Below are 21,336 nucleotides of genomic sequence, written 5' to 3' on the forward strand. Positions count from 1 at the left end.
CTTGGAGGCCATGGGCATCGTCCGGCAGTCCAACAGCCCATGGGCCTCCCCGCTTCACATAGTGCCAAAGGCTTCTGGGGGCTGGCGGCCTTGTGGGGACTATTGCCCGCCTTAATGAGGCTCCGGCTGCCGACTCCCCGATTCCCCACATTCAGGACTTCACAGCCAGGGCTAAGATTTTCTCGATGATCGACTTGGTCCGCGGGTACCACCAAATTTCCATGCGATTGGAGGATGTCCCTACAACTGCGATCATCACCCTGTTTGGGTTGTTTGAATTCATGCGGCTGCCCTTCGGCCTCAAGAACGCCGCACAGGCTTTCCAGTGCCTCATGAACACCATGGGATTTCATCTTTATTTACTTGGATGACATCCTGGTGGCGAGTTGCACGCGGCAGTAGCACTACGCCCACCTTCGTTGTTGTGCCAGCGCCTTAGCGAGCATGGCCTGGTGGTCAACCCCAGCAAGTGCCAGTTCGGCATCCGGGCCATTGACTTTCGAGGGTGACGGGTCACAGAGCAGTGCCTCTGCCGGACAGGGTCGAGGCCATCAGCCAGTTTCTGCGGCCTTCCACGGTACGAGGGCTTCAGGAGTTTGTGGGCCTTGTGACTTTCTATCACTGGTTCGTTCCGGCGGCAGCTAAGATCATGCGGCCGCTGTTCCAACTGCTGTGTGGCAAGCGGCGGGAGGTCCATTGGGACACGGTCGCTGACGGTAAATGCAACCTGGTGGCGGACGATTTTCCTCTCCCGGCGATCACAGCCATGCTCAGCCCGGCCGTCGGGATAGACTACACTGCCTTGGCGGCAGCGCAGCTGACGGACGAGGAATTGCCAGCTTACCGCACGAAGATCTCCGGACTGGTGCTGGAGGATGTGCCGTTGGGTCCCTCAGGTGCTTTCATATTATTCGATGTGTCCACGGGCGGCCTGGCGCCATCGTGTTTTCGAGGTGATCCACGGTCTGGCCCATCCGTCAATCCGAGCCACGGTTGTCATGGTGGCGGCAAGATTCATCTGGCACGGTCGGCGGAAGCAGGTCGGTTGCTGGGCACGGGCGTGCATCACCTGCCAGTCGTCCAAGATACGCTGGCACCGATACAATATTTCTCGGTGCCACACCGGCGGTTCGACCACGTGCACGTGGACATCGTGTGGCCGTTGCTGCCGTTCCGGGGTGTGTCGCATCTTCTGACGGTGGTAGATCGTTTTACGCGGAGGCCATTCCGCTCATGGACACTTCCGCCCAGTCGTGCGCTCGGACCCCTGTAGCAAATTGGATTGTCCACATCGGGGATTCCCCTGGATATCACTTCGGACAGGGTCGCCCAGTTCACATCCGAGCTGTGGTCTACGATGGCCCGCCTGCTGGAGACGCAGCTCCACCATTCGACAGCATACCATCCCCAGTTGAATGGGTTGGTGGAGCGGTTCCACCGCCGTCTCAAGGCTACCCTGAAAGCTCGCCTTACGGACCCGGAGTGGATGGATGAGCTGTCATGGGTGTTGTTGGGGATTCATACTGCCCCTAAAGAGGATTTGGCATCATCCTTGGCGGAGTTGGTGTATGGTGCTCCGCTGACCATCCAGGGAGAATTTGTCCCGGCCACTGATGGGTCCGGGGAACCGCCGTCCTCTGTGCTGCTGTGCTTGCGGAAGAGGGTCGGCTCCCTGTCTCCCGTCCCAACTTCTCCGCATGGCATGGGCCCTTTCCATGTGCCACCAGCGGTGGCGGACTACCCTTTCGTCTTTATGCGGCGCGACGCCTACCGGTCGCTCTTGCAACGGCCCTATGAAGGACCCTTTCGGGTGCTGCGGTACGGGACAGCGACTTTTGTATTGGATATGGGGAGTCGGCAAGAGACTGTGTTCGTGGCGCTTCTTAAGCCGCCCCATTTGGAACTGAGCGAGCTGGTTCGAGGAGCCCAGCCTCCTCGTCTTGGTCGCCCGCCGTTGCGGGTTCCTGTATTTTCTTCCAGGCGGGTCAAGGACTCTGTCTGGGTGGACGTGTTTAAACGGTTGGGCCGCCTCGTTCGGCGTCCTGTCCGTTTTGGTGCCTCCAGTTCTGGATGGGTGGGTGATCATGTGGCGGCACCTGCTGGCTAGCCATGGGCATAGCGTACTCTCGGCTCAGGAGGGAGGGGTTGAGCATCTTGGAGTGGGAGGCGTAGGGTCACGGGGTGTGGCCCTGGGTATTTACGGTCGGGTATCGCCCGTGCACATGGTTGGAGTAGGGAGCAGCACGGTAGTAGTAATAAAATGCATTTCGTTCTCACAACTTTGTGTACGACTAATTCTTGGCTGGACTCCTGTGAGTCCCCACTACAATCTAACAATATTATTTTACAGCCGCAACGTGGCTTCTTATTTTTTGTACTCAATATCCTGACCAATGAAGGCAAACATTCCCTTGCCTTCTTTACCACTCTATCTACTTGTGTTTCCCATTTCAGGAACTATGGATTGGCACCCCAAAATCCCCGACACATCAATATTCTTCAGAGTCCTGCCATTATCTGTATACTTGCTCCTTATATTTGATCTCCGGTGCAACATCTCACACTTGCCTGTATTATGGAGGGAAGGTTGCAGCCAATAACCTCGTCCGATCAGCTGAGAAGGTTATTGGCTGCAACCTTCCCTCCATTGACGACTGTACATTGAAAGGGCCAGGAAGCGAACGGGTAAGATCATCTCTGATTCCTCTCATCCTGGCCACAAACTCTTTGAAGCACTTCCCTCTGGAAGGCGACTCCAGACTGTCAAAGTTGCCACAGACAGACATAAAAACAACTTTTTACACGAGTAGTAGCTCTACTCAATAACCAAAAATCTGTAGCTTCCTTTCGCTCTGATATTTTATTTAATTCACATGTTTAATCGATAATGTTTTATTATTAATGTTTAATGTTTTATGTGTTATTCCTAATTGTCACTGTCTGTCATGTTGTTACTTGCGGGCGGAGCACCAAGGCAAATTCCTTGTATGTGAATACTTGGCCAATAAACTTATTAATTAATAAATTCATTCATTCAGTAAACTCCATCTGTCATTTCTTCGCTCATATCTGTAACTATGCTGTATCCTTTGGCAGCCTTCTTCACTGTTTGCAACACCAACAATTTATGTCATCTGCGTACTTATCAACCAATCCATCACCATTTCTGTCCAATATATATATGAACCTCCAGCTGGAATGGCACCCGCTACGAGTAAGCCAGTTCTGAATCTAAACTACCATGCCTCTGAATTTAAATCAAAACTACCATGCAATGGTACTTTGCCACTTTGGTGGCAAAAACAGGAAGGCAGATTATTATCTAAATGGTGTCAAGTTGGGAAAAGGGGAAGCACAACAGGATCTGGGGGTCCTTGTTCATCAGTCACTGAAAGTAAGCATGCAGGTACAGCAGGCAGTGAAGAAAGCGAATGACATGTTCGCCTTCATAACAAGAGGAGTTGAGTATAGGAGCAGAGAGGTCCTTCTGCAGTTGTACAGGGCCCTAGTGAGACCACACCTGGAATATTGTGTGCAGTTTTGTTCAATTTCAAGTTCACATTATTGCCCCATTCACCTATTAAGGTACAGTGGAATTTGATTTACCATGCAGCCACACAATCAAAAAGAGCACAATATACAATAGAATACAACATGAACATCCACCACAGTGGAATCAACATTCTTCACTATGGTGGATGACAATAACGTTCAGTCAGTCCTCCTTTTTTCATCCGTGGTCGGGGCCATGAACCCTCCGCAGTCGCCGTTACGGACGGCCCGATGTACCGGACCTCTTGTCGGGATGCTCGAAACTCCGACATCGGGAAGGACACTCCGCGGCTTGCAGTATCGAATCTGCCGCTTCATACCGGTGACCGCGGCTTCACGATGTTATAGGCCGCAGGCCGGCGATAGGAGCTCTTCTCCGGCGATGGATCCCAAACTCCGCAATGGAAAGTCCACGCCGCACCCGCGTCTAGAAGTTCAGCAGATGTTTCAGGACGTTGTAGTCCGCGGGCCAGCGATTGGAGCACTTCTTCTTGCGCTCCCCGGCAAGGGATCGCCCGGCTCCGCGATGGAAAGTCCGCGCTGCGCCCGCTGCTGAAGCTCTGGGCCTGACTTTGGGAGAGGCCACTCCAATCCAAGCTGTTAAGCCGTGAGGGAGGGTGAAAATGCAACTAGGAGAAAAGTCACATTCCACCGAGATAAGTGACTGAAAAAGTTTCCCCCTATTTCCCGTCCCCCCCCCCCCCCCACAACAAAGCACACTAAAACACACTTTTGGACATACAGGTACTAAAAACAAAAAAAAAGTCGAAAGGGCGAACAGCTGCTGGCGAGACTGCCGACTCACAGCGCCACCCGATTTGGTCTCCAAATTTGAGGAAGGATATTCTTGCTATTGAGGGAGTGTATTGATAGGTTCACCAGGTTAATTCCCGGGATGGCAGGACCGTCATATGTTTGGAGAAGCTGGGCTTGTATACTCTGGAATTTAGAAGGATGAGAGGTGATCTTATTGAAATATATAAGATTATTAAGGGTTTGAACACGGTAGCGGCAGGAAACATGTTCCCGCTGTTGGGGGAGTCCAGAACCAGGGGTCACATTTTAAGAATAAGGGGTAAGCCATTTGGAACGGAGATGAGGAAAAACTTTTTCACACAGAGAGTTGTGAGTCTGTGGAATTCTCTGCCTCAGAAGGCAGTGGAGGCCGGTTCTCTGGATGTATTCAAGAGAGAGTTAGATAGAGCTCTTAAAGATAGTGTAGTCAGGGGATATGGGGAGAAGGCAAGAACGGGGTACTGATTGTGGATGATCAGCCATGATCACATTGAATGGTGGTGCTGGTCCGAAGGGCCGAATGGCCTACTCCTGCACCTGTTGTCTATTGTCTAATGGAGACAGAAGACGCTGCAGATACTGGAATTGTGAGTAAAAACCAAACTATCAGGGCAATTCAGTGGGTCAAGAACATCTGTGGAGGGAATGAACAGATGGCGTTTCATGTTGGGACCCTTCTTCAGACTCGAAACGTCATTTGTCCATTCCCTCCAGAGATTATGCCTGTCTTTTTAACGCACCTTAATCTTCTGGATGTGTAAGATTGAAGGGGCCAAATGGCCTGCTGCTGTTCTTGTTTCTTACATTCTTACGTTTTTATGTTTAGAAAAAACAGAATAATGTATGAGAAGACTATCATGGGGTGAATTCTGCTCAAAGTGAATGCTTCAAGGAATTTCAGAGGGCTGTAAATCTGGAGAATTATAGAGTGAGTGCAGAAGGATTTCAAACATAAGAATGAGAATTTTAAATCTGAAGCATTTTTAGATGAAGCTACGAGTAATAAGTGAGCATACAGCCATTGGGTGAATAGATCAGTGTGAGTTATGATACAGGGAGCAGAGGACTGGCTGATCGAATGTTTGGGAAGAGTGGAAGATGGAAGGCCAGCTAGGCGTTTGGGCTCAGACTATATTGGGCATTCCTGGTAAAGGTGCTGCCTCACAGCAGCAGTGATGAGGATTCAATCCTGACCTCGGGTGCTGTCTGTATGGAGTTTGCACATTCTCCTTGTGACCGTGTGGGTTCCTCCTGGATGTTTTGGTTTTCGGTGTATGTTTTCCCACATACCAAATGCAGCTTTGTAGGTTAATTGGCTCGTGTAAAAAAAAATGCTTCTAATGAGGAAGTGGGATAACACAAAACTGGTGTGAACAGGCAATGGTCAGTCGGGAGTTGTTGGGCCATAGGGCCTGTTTCTACACTGTATCTCTAAACTAGTGAAGTGGGCATGGAGCATTGAGACAGAACAGCTACAATCAGATTAAATGGTGGACCAGTGTAGGAAGGAACTGCAGATACTGAAGATAGACACAAAAAGCTGTTTTGGGTAGAAACATCCGCAGGCCCAATCTGAAGAAGGGTCTCGACCCGAAACGTCACCTATTCCTTTTCTCCAGAGGTGCTGTTGGACCCGCTGAGTTACAACAGCTTTTTGTGTCTCGGAATAGTGGAGCAGGTCAGTAGACTGAATAATTTATTTCTGGTCCTATTTCCACTAAGATCCTATCCTTTTGATAAAGATCAGTGCCATACCCTGCAAATGTATTGGCTAACACATGGTGCATTTTTTTGCTAACACTCTTGTGAACCTACATAACATTTACCTATATTACGACTGCTCTGTAAATGTGTCTATGGCGTTTTCAAGTATTTACAGTGGCAAACACTTTCACATTTTAACCACTATTCTGAAATGCCTCTCTCCAAAATGTATTTGTGGATGCATGTCCTTTTTCTTTAAATGGCTGCGAGCAGTTTGTTGGAATATTAGTGTCACTTTGAATAGAAAAAATGCACCATGGAAAAATGAAAAGAAAAAATGCACCAATTGCTAACAGAAGTCTTTGTTGGCAATTGTGAACATTGTACAGTAAACACCCCAACGCCACACGGGCGCGCATGCGCACGGCTACCTGACCGGCGCTTCCGCTCATGGCGTCGGGCTGCCGGCGTCTCCAGGCGGTGACGGGAAAATAATGTCTCGCTGAACACGGGTCATCCGAGGAGCGGATAATGATTTGAGGGAGATTTTTCAAGTAGGCATCGAGAGCGAGAAACGCCGCCATGTCGACCGAGGGCGAGACGGAGAAGCCGAAGGTGAGCGCGTCATTAACAGCGGGTGAAAAGGTCAGGAGCACGCGCAGTGGGCGCCCTCCAATGTCAACCCAAGGTCGCAGCTCCTTTATACTGAGGTTTAGAGCGGAACAAGCTACAATACTCAGCAGCTCGGGCAGCAACATCGCCAGCTGAGTAATTGCAACATTTTACCCTTTTACATTACAAGCGTCTAGCTTTTTGTGCGGTGGTATTGATGAAATGGCCCTTCAAAGTTGGGCTCAAAATGGCGCTTTCTAAAGATGCCCAGCAGTCTCGGGGAAATAAGCGCAGCCCCATTTTGTTCAAGAGCTCGGACATCAAGTGCCGACAGTTTTAACCATAAATCTCCTAATCATGGTGACCATCGGTTTGTTTTTCAAGCTAGTTTCAAAGGGGTCAGCAATAATGATAAATACAAACGGACAGGCATTTAAGAATACAAATATTGTAAAATGTCCGAACCTTCAAGGAATTACTGATTCTAATGTAAAGATATATATTTGATACCTAGTCATTAAGTCATATCGTCTTGATCTGGAATGTAAACTTACAATTGTTGTGTCCACATATGCTGATTGATACATAGATTATAACATCTGCAGTCTATTTTGCTGTCAGGACCATGTAACATGGAAAATGTAGAAAGGAACTGCAGACACTGGTTTACACCGAAGATAGACACAAAATGCTGGAGTAACTTAGTGGGACAGACAGCCTCTGTAGAGGTGGAATGGGTGACGTTTTGGTTCAAGAACTTTTTTCAGATTTTTTAGGGCCCACCAAGTCAACACTGAATCATAAACATAGAAATTAGGTGCAGGAGTAGGCCATTCGGCCCTTCGAGCCTGCACTGCCATTCAATATGATCATGGCTGAACATCCAACTCAGTACCCCGTACCTGCCTTCTCTCCATACCCTCTGATCCCCTTAGCCACAAGGGCCACATCTAACCCTCTTAAATATAGCCAATGAACTGGCCTCGACTACCCTCTGTGGCAGAGAATTCCAGAGATTCACCACTCTCTGTGGGAAAAAAGTTCTTCTCATCTCGGTTTTAAAGGATTTCCCCCTTATCCTTAAGCTGTGACCCCTTGTCCTGGACTTCCGCAACATCGGGAGCAATCTTCCTGCATCTAGCCAGTCCAACCCCCTAAGAATTTTGTAAGTTTCTATAAGATCCCCTCTCAATCTCCTAAATTCTAGAGAGTATAAACCAAGTCTATCCAGTCTTTCTTCATAAGACAGTCCTGACATCCCAGGAATCAGTCTGGTGAACCTTCTCTGCACTCCCTCCATGGCAATAATGTCCTTCCTCAGATTTGGAGACCAAAACTGTACGCAGTACTCCAGGTGTGGTCTCACCAAGACCCTGTACAACTGCAGTAGAACCTCCCTGCTCCTATACTCAAATCCTTTTGCTATGAAAGCTAACATACCATTCGCTTTCTTCACTGCAAAGTACCCATGAAGATATGAGGAAGTGCAGATATTGGTTTACCAAAAAAAAAGTGCTAGAGTATTGAAGCAGATCAGGCAACATCTCTGGAGGATGAGGATACACCACAATTTGGGTCAGGACCCCTGTTCTGAGTAACTCCAGCACTTTGTATGTCCCCCCCCCCATCTGTTACCCAATTACACAAATCCCATTTAATTCTCCCCACAATCTCAGCAACCACCACTCACTGATTCAGAATCAAACTGCAAAACCTTAAAGGTACACAAAAAAGCTGGAGAAACTCAGTGGGTGCAGCAGCATCTATGGAGCGAAGGAAATAGGCAACGTTTCGGGACGAAACCCTTCTTCAGACTGATCTTAATCCTACTTTGACAAAGGAACACTGGTCTGCCTCTTGCACCACCATGGATTTGTTTTTCAAATGACCTTGCCACTAATGAATGTCTTGTATTTTTGTACAGTTCTTTTAGGAATTTTACATGTAATTGATGTATACATTATATTTTCTGTGTTGTCGATGTCTATGTACCTGTAATGCTGCTGCAAACTAGATTTTCATTGTACCCTGTAACTTACCATACTTGTGCATATGATAATAAAGCTGACTTGACTTTGCCTACACATTTGGGAACAATTTACACTGGCAAGTAACTTATCAACTTGCACTTCTTTGGATTGTGGAAAGAAACCAGAGCACCTGGAGGAAACCTAGCAATAAAGAGCAAACTCCACGTAGTCAATACCAGAGGTCAGAGTTGAACTTGGTTTACTGTAGTTATGAGATCACAACTCTTCCAGCCACCCCGTGATCTACTGCCCAATAACAACATAGGAGTAACAGTTGTTTATGAAGGTGATGGGAGCAATTAGGGTTGAGGAGTGAATTCTGGCCTTGCCAGTGACGCTGGCATCCTGAAAAATAAATACAGAGGAGGAACATCTGCAGTTGTGAAATTTAATATCATTGGTTAAGAAGCGGGATTTGGCCAAGGTTTACAACCCTGATCACTACATCTGCACGTATTACAAGCTTTTGTTAAGTAAGCACATGATCAAATGCCATTCTCATTTCCCTCATTTTCCAGTCAAGATTTCTACCAACATTCACAATTAAAGAATGTACAACTGTAACCTTCTAGCATCACTATTAATCTGAAGGATTTTTAAGATTATTGTCTTTTAGTTGAGGTGTTAAAGTGATTTTTGTTTGTTCTTACATTTCTGGCAGATGTAAACTATGCCATGGTGCAATAGACTAAAGGCTAGTGAATTAGTTTTGTAACCATTGTACCTTCAATCACCATAAAATAGATTGACTCCTTATTTGTTCATTCCCTTTGATATTGAATTTACTTTTGCAATGACTTCGCAGAAATCATGGTGTGAGCTGTGTGTATTAATTTTCTAAAAACATTAATATACATCATAGATTTCCAACCTATTGTTACTAGTAAGAAATGATAGTTATTAAAACCTTTTATTTTGTGTTTTTAGTCATTTAATCTCCTGGGTATCTTGGATGTACAGAACATTCCGTGTGCCCGAGACTCTGTACTGTACGGCTCTGCTGGTGCTCTGGTGGCTGGGTTTGGACACTTCTTGGCAACAAGTAAGTATATTTGTCGAAGGGAGATCCCTCAGAACAAGGGTCCTGACCCGAATGTGGCCTATTCTTGTCCTCCAGAGATGCTGCCTGATCAGTTGCATTACTCCATCTCAGGGAGTTACAAAGGGAATGATCCAAGTACATCCACTGCGGGGTTGGTGGGTGTTGGTAGGACCAAGACTTTTTTATCTGTCCAAGATTAGAAGTGATGAGAGTGGGGTGCGGGAATTAAATAAGATGCGGCTAAAGGTTCTTTCCACATTGGTAGAGGGGAAGTAATTGAACAGGATTTCAGATGTCTGGAATGTTTCATCATCAGAACAAATGAGACAGAACTGAGTGAATGGAAAGGAGTCCTTGAGGGTGGCAAGGTGGAAGGAGGTATGATTAAGGCAGCAGTGGGAATTTATGGGCTTGTAGTGGATGTTTCTGGATACCCTATCGAGAGATGACGAAATCTGGAAGGAGAAAGGAAGAGTCGAAGATGGTCATGTGAAGATGAGGGCAGAGTGGAAAGTGGCTGCAAAAGTTATGACATTTTGGAATTCTCTATTAGTGCTGGAAGCAGGGCCAATACAGTATTCAATGTACTCAAAACAGAACTGGGTGAGTGGCCCCGAGTAGAACTGAAGCAATGTGTATTCCGTGTACGCAACAAAAAGATTGGCATAGCTCTGGACCCATGTGGGTGTCCTGTGCAATATCTTTTGATCTGGGACAAGTTGACGGTGAAACCAAATGTCTTTGAATTAGGTATTATTATTTTGCAGTAATCCTGCCTTCCCTCTTGCTGCAGGCAGAGTAAAGAGATCTTTTGACTTTGGTGTGGGGAGTTTCCTGCTTACAACTTTGGGAACTTGGTGAGTTTGGTTATCTTTTCATTCTGAGAATGTAATTTTGCTTCCTGGTTGCAAGATTCGCTTTTGTTTCATGTTCTCTTTACTTTTTTTTGTAAAGATGTGGAATTCTTTTTTTTCATGTAAGTAATCTTTCACTACTTTTTGCTTTGGAATTATGCTGCTGTTGTCTGCACCTTCCAGTGCTGTTCTTTCACCACTATTTGTAGGAATGTGGTAGTGTGATTGGCTTTAAGTCAAAACTGAGGGGGATATCATTACCCAGTTCTCACCCACTGGTTAACCAGAGATCAGTTTACAACGCTCAGCCTTACTGAATTAATGACCTTGCCTACTTCCTTGCATAACTTCTCTCCATTTCCCTAAGTAATCGTACCCTTTCCTAACCCTTTAGTATTCTCCTTATGCCTACTTGTCAGGGACATTTTCATGGCCTCTTTAAGCCCTCCTAATTTATTTAGTTCTTTCCTGCTTCCACTCTATTTAGTTTAGAGATACAGCGCGGAAACAGGCCTCTCGGCCCACTAAGTCCGACCCCATGGACCAGCGATCCCTGCACACTAACACTATCTTACACACAATAGGGACAGTTTATATCTATACCAAGCCAATTAGCCAACAAACCTTTGGACTGTGGGAGGAAGCTGGAGCTTCCTGGAGAAAAACCCACACAGGTCACGGGGAGAATGTACAAACTCCAAACAGCCAGCGCCATAGTCAGGATCAAACCCTGGTGACTCAGTGCTGTAAGGTAGCAACTCTGCCGCTGCGCCACGGTGCCGCCCATATCTTCCTATTTCTGGCTTTGCTAGTACGTGTTGCTGAATGGTGTTGCACTTCATCAGTATTGTTGGAGGTGCATTTTCTAGAGAGGGTTCCATCATGCTCTAGACTTGTGGTTTGTCAATGGTTGAAGGGCTCTAATCGATGCCAAATACCCAGTCTCCAACCTGCTATTTATTTATGTGGCTGTTCCAGTTGAGTTCTGATGAGTGGTGATCCAAGGATGGTGATTGTGCAAGACTAGGTAATGGCATTGTCTTTGAATTTCAAGGATGGGGTTTTGAGGAATTAAAACATTTTCAAAATGTTTAAATCTTTTCCAGGATGTTCTGCAGGTACCAGAATGCAAAGCTGAGAATCCAGCATCGAATGGTGCACGAGGGTATGAAAAACAAAGTAATGTACGAAGGAACCAAAATGGATCCAACAAAAAAAGCAGCTGGAAGCAGCAGAGATAATCAGATAGACAATCCAGAGTCCACTGTACGTGAGAGATAAACGATTTACAGACAGGAAGATTCTTTGCAGGCAATTTCATTTTGTATGAGAAACTCTCACTGCAAGGAGCAAAATAGGACAACGTCTACCTGTGTGCTTCGTAAGCAGTTCAACCTCTGCTTTATTTTGGCAACTTCCAGAGTGAGAAACAGAAGAGGTTGATACTCCACCAGCCAGGGAGCATCTCTAGAGAGAGAAAACAATTGAAAAGATGAATGAATTGCAATGTTTCTTCCTCCTTGTGCTGCCTGACCTGCTGAGTATTCAGTGTTTTCCATTTTTATCTCGGGTTTCCAGCAATTGCAGTTTTTCTGTTTTGTTTTATGCTTCGAGTGGGAACTGATAATGGCAATTTGCGTGCATACGTTTTTTAAAATATCTTGACTTCATTTCAACAGAAAAATGTATGTAGAAACATTGAAATCCAAAATCCTTGTTGGTTAAAAGGGACTGAGAAATGCAACAACTTAAATTAAAGATCTTAAATATTGGATTCCTGTAATTTTCTCATTAAATAATATCTTGGTTCTCCCATGCTCTGCTCCTTCACCAGGGTTCTTTCTGCCTCCTGTAATCCTCCCAAACTGCTCTGCTGAATGTTATCTCAAACATAGCAGGTAAGCGTGTTTAAAACCACCTTTGAGGTTTATATTCATCTAATTAGCAAAGCATTTGCAAGTTCTGTGAGATTTATTGCACTGAATGTAGGCAGAATAATGCGATGCAATGTAGGAACATGGTAAGCCATTTAATTTATTGGATCTGTTCCACCATTTATGACCCATCTGTCCAACTACATTCTCCCAGCACCATTTTCTTTCATATCTTGGTTCAGCAAATGATCGCTCTTAAATTTTTAATTATTTGTGCACACATCTGCTGCTGATTGTGGAAGAGAGTTCCCCATCTTTCTGCTCAATGACTTTGACATTAAGACTCTCTTTTCCTGGTCTCTCCACATGCAGCCAAACATACCTATCAATTCTGGTAAAAGAAAAATTAAGTCCTATCAAATTTTATATTGAATACAACCATACTTTGCCTTAGGGTTGGAATTTAAAATTGTGATTATATGTGAAGGGCATTAGAAAGCCAGAAGTTTGTTTAATTTACTCTTTCTGTTCCTGTGTTCTTGCTTCACTTATTACTTTCCAAATTTGAAGCTGCCCTATGTTCAGTTATATTTACTGATTCTGATTGAATTCTGTGGAATTCTCTGCCTCAGGTGGAGGCCAGTTCTCTGGATACTTTCAAGAGAGAGCTAGATAGGGCTCTTAAAGATAGCGGAGTCAGGGGATATGGGGAGAAGGCAGGAACGGGGTACTGATTGGGGATGATCACCAATGATCACATTGAATGGTGGTGCTGGCTCAAAGGGCCGAATGGCCTCAGTCCGCACCTATTTGCCTATTGTCTATTGTATTTTGTTCAGGAATATTTGTATCAGTTCAACCAAGACAGGAAAAATCTTCAAGTGTAATTCAAACTCTGTGGATAGTATATCTAGCTGGTGAATAATCACATGTGAGAATACTTTGCGACCAACACCTGCTCAGCCAACTTTGGGGAGTGGAGCAACTCTCAGCTTGAAGTGCAGCTGAATTTGAACACCTGGTTAGTATGGTTCCCCCACATTTCCGGGAGGTCCTCCAGTGGGCTCATTTAAAATGGCTGATGTGAAAGAAAGGATTCAACAAGCTCAGTGATGTGAAAGAAAGTATTCAACAAGCTCAGTGATGTGAAAGAAAGGATTCAACAAGCTTCAGTGGCTTTAAAGGATCTCCATGGCTTCCAGTCTTGGACCCTTCATGAACTTGTCTGAAGACCCCCTCTGTCAGGATTTCAATTGCCCATGAGGAATTAAAAGAAAAAATAATAATTTTACAATGTTGTTGCCGTAGTGAAGCTAGCAAGCGTGCCTTAATGATTACCATCCAGTGCCTCTGCCATCCAAGCGGCTGGTCATGACCTACATTAACACCAGCCTTGCAGAGAGCCTTGAACCACTACAGATTGCCTGCCCTCACAGCAGGCCCAAGGTAGACACCATACCCCTGGCCCTACATTCATCGTCAGAACATCTGGATAACACAGACACTAACGTCAGACACTATTTATTAACCATAGCTCCGCCTTCAACACAATAACCGATACCAAATTCATCTCCATACTGTGTAGGAAAGATGCTGGTTTAATTTGAAGGTAGACACAAAATGCTGGAGTAACTCAGCGGGACAGGCAGCCTCGAGACAAGGATAATTCATCTCCATACTCTTGGACCAAGGAATCCACAGTTCACTCTGCATTTGGATCCTCTCTATCCTAACCCATAGACCACCGTCAGTGAGGATAGGCAAGAAAACATCCTCCACGATAATTCTCAACACTGGTGCCCCGCAAGGGTGCATTGTCAGCTCCTTATTATACCAACTATACACTCTTGACAGTGCAGTCAAATTCTGTTGTAATGCCATTTGCAAGTTTTCAAGTAACACACTAGTGGGGCATTGACTTGAACAATGATGAAATGGAGTTCAGAAAAGAGATGGAGAATTTGATAACATGGTGTCAAGATACCAACCTCTCCCTCAATGTCAGGAAGACGGAGGAGCGAGTTATTGACTTCAGGAAACAAGGTAATGTAAATGCCCCTGTCAGCATCAATGGTGTTGAAGTGGAGATGGTTGAGAATTTCAAGTTGTTAGGTGCAAATATCACCAGCAATTTGCCGTGGACCAACCACATTGAAGCTACAGCCAAAAAAGCTCGCCAACCCCTCTATTTCCTCAGAAGACTAAGGAAAATCGGTATGTCTCCAATGACTTGCTAACTTCTGCAGATGCACTGTAGAACGCATCCGATCGGGATGCATCACAACTGGGTTTGGCAACTGCTCTGCCCAAGATTCAGAAAATGCAAAGTTGTGAATGCTACTCGGACGTGCACCCTCCATCGACTTTATCTACATGCTGCCTTGGGAATGTAGCTAACATAATTCAGGACCACTTACACCCTCTTCTCAATCTCAGCTTCTTCCCAACTGTTATTAAACTACTGAAACTACATTAAAGTACACATTGTCAGATTTTAATAGAGGCCATTTTTATTCATTTTGGTTTCACCATGTAGAAGTTACAGCAGTGTTTATACATCGTCCCCCCATTTCAAGTATAATTTGACTGAACAGCACACAACCAAATCTACACTATACTGTATCTCGGTACACGTGACAATAATAAACCAATACTAGATTATTGATGATGCAGAAGGTGATGATGGTAATGACTTTGAGGGTCAAGAGCTAGTTGGCGACTGGCACTTTGTGATATGAATGTTCCATGTCTGCTCATGCCTGAATGTTGATTCTTGTGATGACCTAGAGATAGGATTTTAACTTTCAGCAACCAAAAGGATCCCCTTTTATGTGAGGTATAACACCAACCACTGGAGTATTTCCCCTTGATGCCCATTGACCGGTGTAGTAATTGTTATGCAGGAACTAAGGCAGCAAGTTTCAGCACAGTGCATTCGCTTTAACAGTAATGTCACATTGCCCAGGCTGCTTTGATGATGTTGACCGAGAGAAGCCTGATGTCCTGGCCAATTAAAATAGCGTCATTGGTTCCTTATGTGCAGCTTCTTCTTCTTGCGTATGGTGTGCACAGCCTAATGTTGTAGGACAACTTGTTCTATTTGATCTTATTTGATTGTGCACTCCAGGTTGATTGCATTCGTCGAAACAGGGTGGACCACGTGAAGGTTGCAAACTCCCACCCCATGTGCAGCTTAATAAATGGATAGGGTCTCGGTTTAATGTTGCATCTGATATATATCACCTCCAGTGAGAGAACAAACAATTTGCTGGAAGAACTCAGCGAGTCGAGCAGCATCTGTGGGTGAAAAGGAATGGTTGTTTCGGGTTAAAACCCTGCATCAGTCCTGACCTGAAACATTGCCCATTCCTTTTCACTCACAAATGCTACTCAAATCCTCCAGCAGATTTTCTGTTGCTTCACATTCCAGCATTTACAGTTTCTTGTGTATTTAGTAAGAGTGCCTGATGTTTTTTTTTTCGTGTTCATGTATGAATATTCAACTTTATCATCTGTCAGTTTTACCTTCTGATTCATCTGCTGCAGTGACATTGCACATTTCAAATGTTCTAATTACCTGTTAACATCAGTCAAGCCTAAGTAATGTTGGTTGTTACATTAAATTAGTCTTCACTAATCTGGTTTTATTTTCAGCATGCAGTCCTTTGCAATCTCAGCGTTTACAAGAGTTTACAACTGCACACATATTAGCAGCATTAATGTAAAAAAGTCCCAGGATATTTGAAAAGTAAGTATGTTCCTTTCCCAGGATTCAATGTACTTGGACTAATGGTTCTGTTGTTGTTTTCTATGCGTGATCCTGCAATTCCAGTGGGAGTAGTGCCATTCCCAAAGCCTGCTCTTCGTTGTCGTGGCATCAGGCAACCTCGGCATTTAACAACAACAATTTTGAGGCCTTTGTCATTTAAAAAAAATCTCAGCTTCTGGAACTCTCTCACTTTAGAATGTAGCAGATGATCAGTTGCTGAAGGATTGAACGGAGATGCTCGACAAACCTTCAAATTCAATGTATTTGATTGGTCTAGTGCAAAGAGCTGTGAACTGTGAATGCAATAGATTGGTATTAAAGCTTGATAAATTGCTGTTTGATCCAGAAAGGGTGTTTGGGGCCTTCAGAGTGACGTGGGAAATGATGAATAGCTGGTGACGATGATGGGAGAGTAACCCAGGGTACAAGTAATGGATTAGTGACTTCAGAATGCAAATAGGAGAGGGCTAAATGTATTTGGCAGGGGATTCGCATAAAAAAGATAGCTGAATTGTCAGAGACAAGGATGTGCAGGCTGGAAAATTAAGGGAGAGTTATGTTAAGATTCTGGAGCTTGTCTATATTAAGAAGGAGGAGGTGCTACAAATATTGGAGCACATTAGGGTGGATAAATCCCCAGGATAGCAAGGGAGGAGATTGTTAGGACTTGATGGAGATTTCTTTCTTTCTTAACCACAGGTGAGGTACCAAAAGACTCTTCAAAAAGTAAAGTGGCAATAAGCTTGAATAGTAGACCAGTAACCCTTACCTCAGTGGTAGAGCTGGAGAAGAATTTGAGCGACAGGGTTTATGCACACTTGGAAAGGCGAGGACTGATTAGAAAGCATTGTTTTGTGCTGGGGAGTTCATGTCTCATAAATCTGATGGGGGTTTGTGAGACGGTAACTAAGAAGATAGATGAAGGCAAAGCAGTTGATGTAGCCTGGGTTTATTCTCACTGGAATGTAGAAGGTTGAGGGGTGATTTTATGGATCTGTATAAATTTATGTGGGGCACAAATACACAGATGGAATATTTTTCCCAGGATAAGGGAGTCTAGAACTAGAAGGTAGACATAAAATGCTGGAGTAACTCAGTGGGTCAGGCAGCTGGAGAAATGAAATAGGTGATGTTTCGGGTCAAGACCCCTTTTTTAGACTGCGAGTCGGGAGAAGGAAACAGGAGGTGTGAGGAGGAGAACTAGTAGGCACTGGTTCAAAGTAAGAGATAAAAAAATGTAAATTAGATCTGAGGAGCAACTTATTTGGTGGTGAACGTCTGGAATGAGTGCCAGGAGGATGTGGTGGAGGCGATATAATTGCATTTAATAGGCTTTCAAACTTAAATGGGAACGTAGAGGGATGCAGGTAAATGGGATTGGTGTAAATAGGCATGATGGTTTGTATGGGTGTGGTGGGCTGAAATAAATAAGGCCCTCACACGTGTCTCCTTGGTACTCTACAGCCCTGCTCTTGCTCCTCCCAGTCCCCCTTGTCCTCACCTTTCATCCCATCACACGTCGCATACAGCATAACCATCTGACATTTTTGTCGCCTCCAATGGGATCTCACCACTAGTCACATCTTCCCGTCTCCACCACTTTCTGCTTTTCGCAGAGATCATTCCGTTTGCAACTCCCTGGTTAACTCATCCCTTGCCACACAAACCCCAGGTACTTTCCCCTGCAACTTCAGGAGATGTAACACCTGTCCCTATACTCTGTCCAGGAACCCTGACAGTCCTTTCAGGTGAGGCACTTGCACCTCCACCAACCTCATCTACTGCTCTAGGTGTGAACTATATATCGGTGAGACCAAGTGCAGACTGGGTGATCATTTAGCTGAATATCTTTGCTCTGTCCGCCTTGGCCTATGCAATCTCCGGGTGCCAAACACTTTAACTCCCCTTCCCATTCTCATACTGACCTTTCTGTTCTGGACCTCCTCCACTAAGGCCAAACGCAAATTGGAGAAACAGCACCTCATATTTCGCTTGGGCAGCTTACAACCCAACGGTATGTACGGCATTCCATTCATTTATTTGTTCTTTTGTTCTTTGTACCTTTTCATATCTCATGTTTCCCATTGCCCTGACTCCTCAGTCTGAGGAAGGATCCCTACCCAAAACATCACCCAAGGTTCAACTGTTGGGTATAAATGCAGGAATAGCAAGATGGATTCAACAGTGGCTGAATGGGAGAAGCCAGAGAGTAATGGTGGATGGCTGTTTATCGGGTTGGAGGCAGGTGACTAGTGGGGTGCCTCAGGGATCTGTGTTGGGTCCTTTGTTGTTTGTCATGTACATCAATGATCTGGATGAAGGTGTGGTAAATTGGATTAGTAAGTATGCAGATGATCCCAAGATAGGGGGTGTTGTGGATAATGAAGAGGATTTCCAAAGTCTACAGAGTGATTTAGGCCATTTGGAAAAATGGGCTGAAAGATGGCAGATGGAGTTTAATGCTGATAAATGTGAGGTGCTACACCTTGGCAGGACAAATCAAAATAGGACGTACATGGTAAATGGTAGGGAATTGAAGAATACAGTTGAACAGAGGGATCTGGGTATAACCGTGCATAGTTCCTTGAAGGTGGAATCTCATATAGATAGGGTGGTAAAGAAAGCTTTTGGTATGCTAGCCTTTATAAATCAGTGCATTGAGTATAGAAGCTGGGATGTAATGTTAAAATTGTACAAGGCATTGGTGAGACCAAATCTGGAGTATGGTGTACAATTTTGGTCGCCCAATTATAGGAAGGATGTCAACAAAATAGAGAGAGTACAGAGGAGATTTACTAGAATGTTGCCTGGGTTTCAACAACTAAGTTACAGAGATAGATTGAATAAGTTAGGTCTTTATTCTCTGGAGCGCAGAAGTTTAAGGGGGGACTTGATAGAGGTCTTTAAAATGATGAGAGGGATAGACAGAGTTGATGTGGACAAGCTTTTCCCTTTGAGAATAGGGAAGATTCAAACAAGAGGACATGACTTCAGAATTAATGGACAGAAGTTTAGGGGTAATATGAGGGGGAACTTCTTTACGCAGAGAGTGGTGGCGGTGTGGAATGAGCTCCCAGTGGAAGTGGTGGAGGCAGGTTCATTGGTATCATTTAAAAATAAATTGGATAGGCATATGGATGAGAAGGGAATGGAGGGTTATGGTACGAGTGCAGGCAGGTGGGACTAAGGGGAAAAAAATTGTTCGGCATGGACTTGTAGGGCCGAGATTGCCTGTTTCCGTGCTGTAATTGTTATATGGTTATATGGTTTAATAGACAATAGGTGCCATTCGGCCCTTCGAGCCAGCACCGCCTGTAAAAGTGGCTTTATTTATCATGCCCATTTTCTAGTTGTGTCACAGTTAAGAGGCAATCAGCAACATTTCTCAACTACTGTTCATAAATGTGGTATTTGGGAGAGAACCTAAAGCATAACAAAGTAAAAAGAACAAGAGAAAGCCACACAGTCAATGAGTTTCCAGCCTAGGATTCAGTTACCACTTGACCACCCCCTAACCATCTGTTAAACTATTACAAATATTCATCATCAGTGTTTGAGCAAGGGAAGTAAATATTGAAAGGCCTGGATAAAGTGGATGTGGAGAGGATATTTCCACTAGTGGGAGAGTCTAGGACCTGAGGTCATAGCTTCAGAATTAAAGGATGTTCCTTTATGAAGGAGATGAGGAGGTATTTCTTTAGTCGGAGGGTGGTGACTCTGTAATTCATTGCCACAGAAGGCTATGGAGGCCAGGTCAATGGATATTTTTAGGAAGACATAGATAGATTCTTGATTAGTACGGGGGACAGGGGATATGGGGAGAAAACAGGAGAATGGGGTTAAGAGGTAAAGATAAACCATGAATTGCAGAGTAGACTTGATGGGAAAACGGCCTAATTCTGCTCATATCACTTATGAATTTTTATTCACCAATTTATAATGTTTTATAAACAGCTTCCTGCTGTTTCAAATCCTTGTGTCTAAACTCTAATTTATTTCCTGTCAGACGATCCTAACTCCTGGCCTGTTAAATGAGCAATGCTGTTTGTGTATGTGTACATGAAGATGCAACACCGTTACAAAAAAGAATGGCGTCTCCCTGGAGCAATGACGATTAAATGAGAAATTTAACTGTTCAAAATAAACTTGGGTTTTGATAATAAGGGTAAATAATCTGTTCAAAGTGGAAAGATAGTTGGTAACTCAAGGATGGAGACCATAGGAACTTGGCAGATATTCTATGTCGCTTTCATATTCTATGTCGCTCTTCATATTCTATGTCGCTCTTCTAGGGAGATGCTAACTGCATTTCGTTGTCTCTGTACTGTACACTGCACAATGACAATAAAGTTTGAATCTGAAACTGAATCTGAAAATAATACAAGGCATAATAAAAGGTAATTCTTTAAAGTGGCTGTTGTGGTCAGGAAAATACTGCATGAATGAATAGTGGAAGCCTATTAGATGATAACAGAAAACGCAGGAAACACTTGCAAGGCTATCAAGACAAGGAACCTTGATTCAATCGTCTAGTTTCTTGTTTCCGTTGTCTAATTATTGCTTTCATAATGTACATTATTGCTTTCATAATATACAGATTTGTCTTTATTATTATACAATGTTATATCTTTTTATAAATGTTTTGTTTCTAGTGTGTAGAACACAAATTTATATTCCTCTCTCCTAGGGATCATTTTTGTTGTTATACTCTGCACTGTTGTGGTTTCAAAGTTGTTATGATTTTAAACTCTCATTCCCAAATCCAACCTGGACTTATTTTCATTTCTTCCTTCTATAACACTTGCATGTTTTCTTCTGCAAATCTATGGAATACGTGCACAAACCATTTAAATCTCTCGGCAAAATTTTGGAGGCATGCTCGATCTTTCTGTTTTAGTGATGTCAGAAGATTAGCAGTTAAATTTACAATTGGGTTATTTATGTGGATATAAAACAAGAATGCAGCAACTGTGGCCAATCTGATTTGAAGAGGTAGAATAAAGCTTTTAATGTCATTTTCCAGACAAATTAAAACCGTAAAAAATTGAAAAATGGCAGCGAAGGAGGCAGTTTGGCCATTGTCTGCGCTGGCTAAAATTTGGCT

The 21,336-nt window shown here is 44.2% G+C and overlaps 1 protein-coding gene across 2 annotated transcripts; it reads left to right on the plus strand.

The window, feature by feature from the left end:
• Nucleotides 1–6,454: 6,454 nt before the first annotated feature.
• Nucleotides 6,455–12,363, plus strand: LOC129699461 (cytochrome c oxidase assembly protein COX20, mitochondrial). Of its 2 annotated transcripts, none has more exons than XM_055639275.1 (4): nucleotides 6,455–6,666; nucleotides 9,621–9,735; nucleotides 10,529–10,592; nucleotides 11,696–12,363. In XM_055639275.1, exons 1-4 carry the CDS (start codon nucleotides 6,634–6,636, stop codon nucleotides 11,868–11,870), a joined length of 387 nt encoding a protein of 128 aa, XP_055495250.1. In that variant the 5' UTR covers nucleotides 6,455–6,633; the 3' UTR covers nucleotides 11,871–12,363. The 2 variants fall into 2 exon arrangements, with proteins under 2 accessions (XP_055495250.1, XP_055495251.1); XM_055639276.1 differs by lacking the exon at nucleotides 6,455–6,666 and adding an exon at nucleotides 7,004–7,023.
• The last annotated feature ends 8,973 nt before the right edge of the window (nucleotides 12,364–21,336 follow it).

This window comes from Leucoraja erinacea, chromosome 8 (assembly GCF_028641065.1).
Source record: "Leucoraja erinacea ecotype New England chromosome 8, Leri_hhj_1, whole genome shotgun sequence".
In the NCBI taxonomy this organism is placed as follows: domain Eukaryota; kingdom Metazoa; phylum Chordata; class Chondrichthyes; order Rajiformes; family Rajidae; genus Leucoraja; species Leucoraja erinaceus.

What these genes read in the sequence shown, in the direction of transcription:
- LOC129699461 (XM_055639275.1), top strand. Translation starts at nt 6,634, where the DNA reads ATGTCGACCGAGGGCGAGACGGAGAAGCCGAAG. An exon ending in TGGACACTTCTTGGCAACAA is followed by an intron (nt 9,736 to 10,528) that starts GTAAGTATATTT and finishes CTCTTGCTGCAG; the next exon opens with GCAGAGTAAAGAGATCTTTT. An exon ending in CTTACAACTTTGGGAACTTG is followed by an intron (nt 10,593 to 11,695) that starts GTGAGTTTGGTT and finishes AATCTTTTCCAG; the next exon opens with GATGTTCTGCAGGTACCAGA.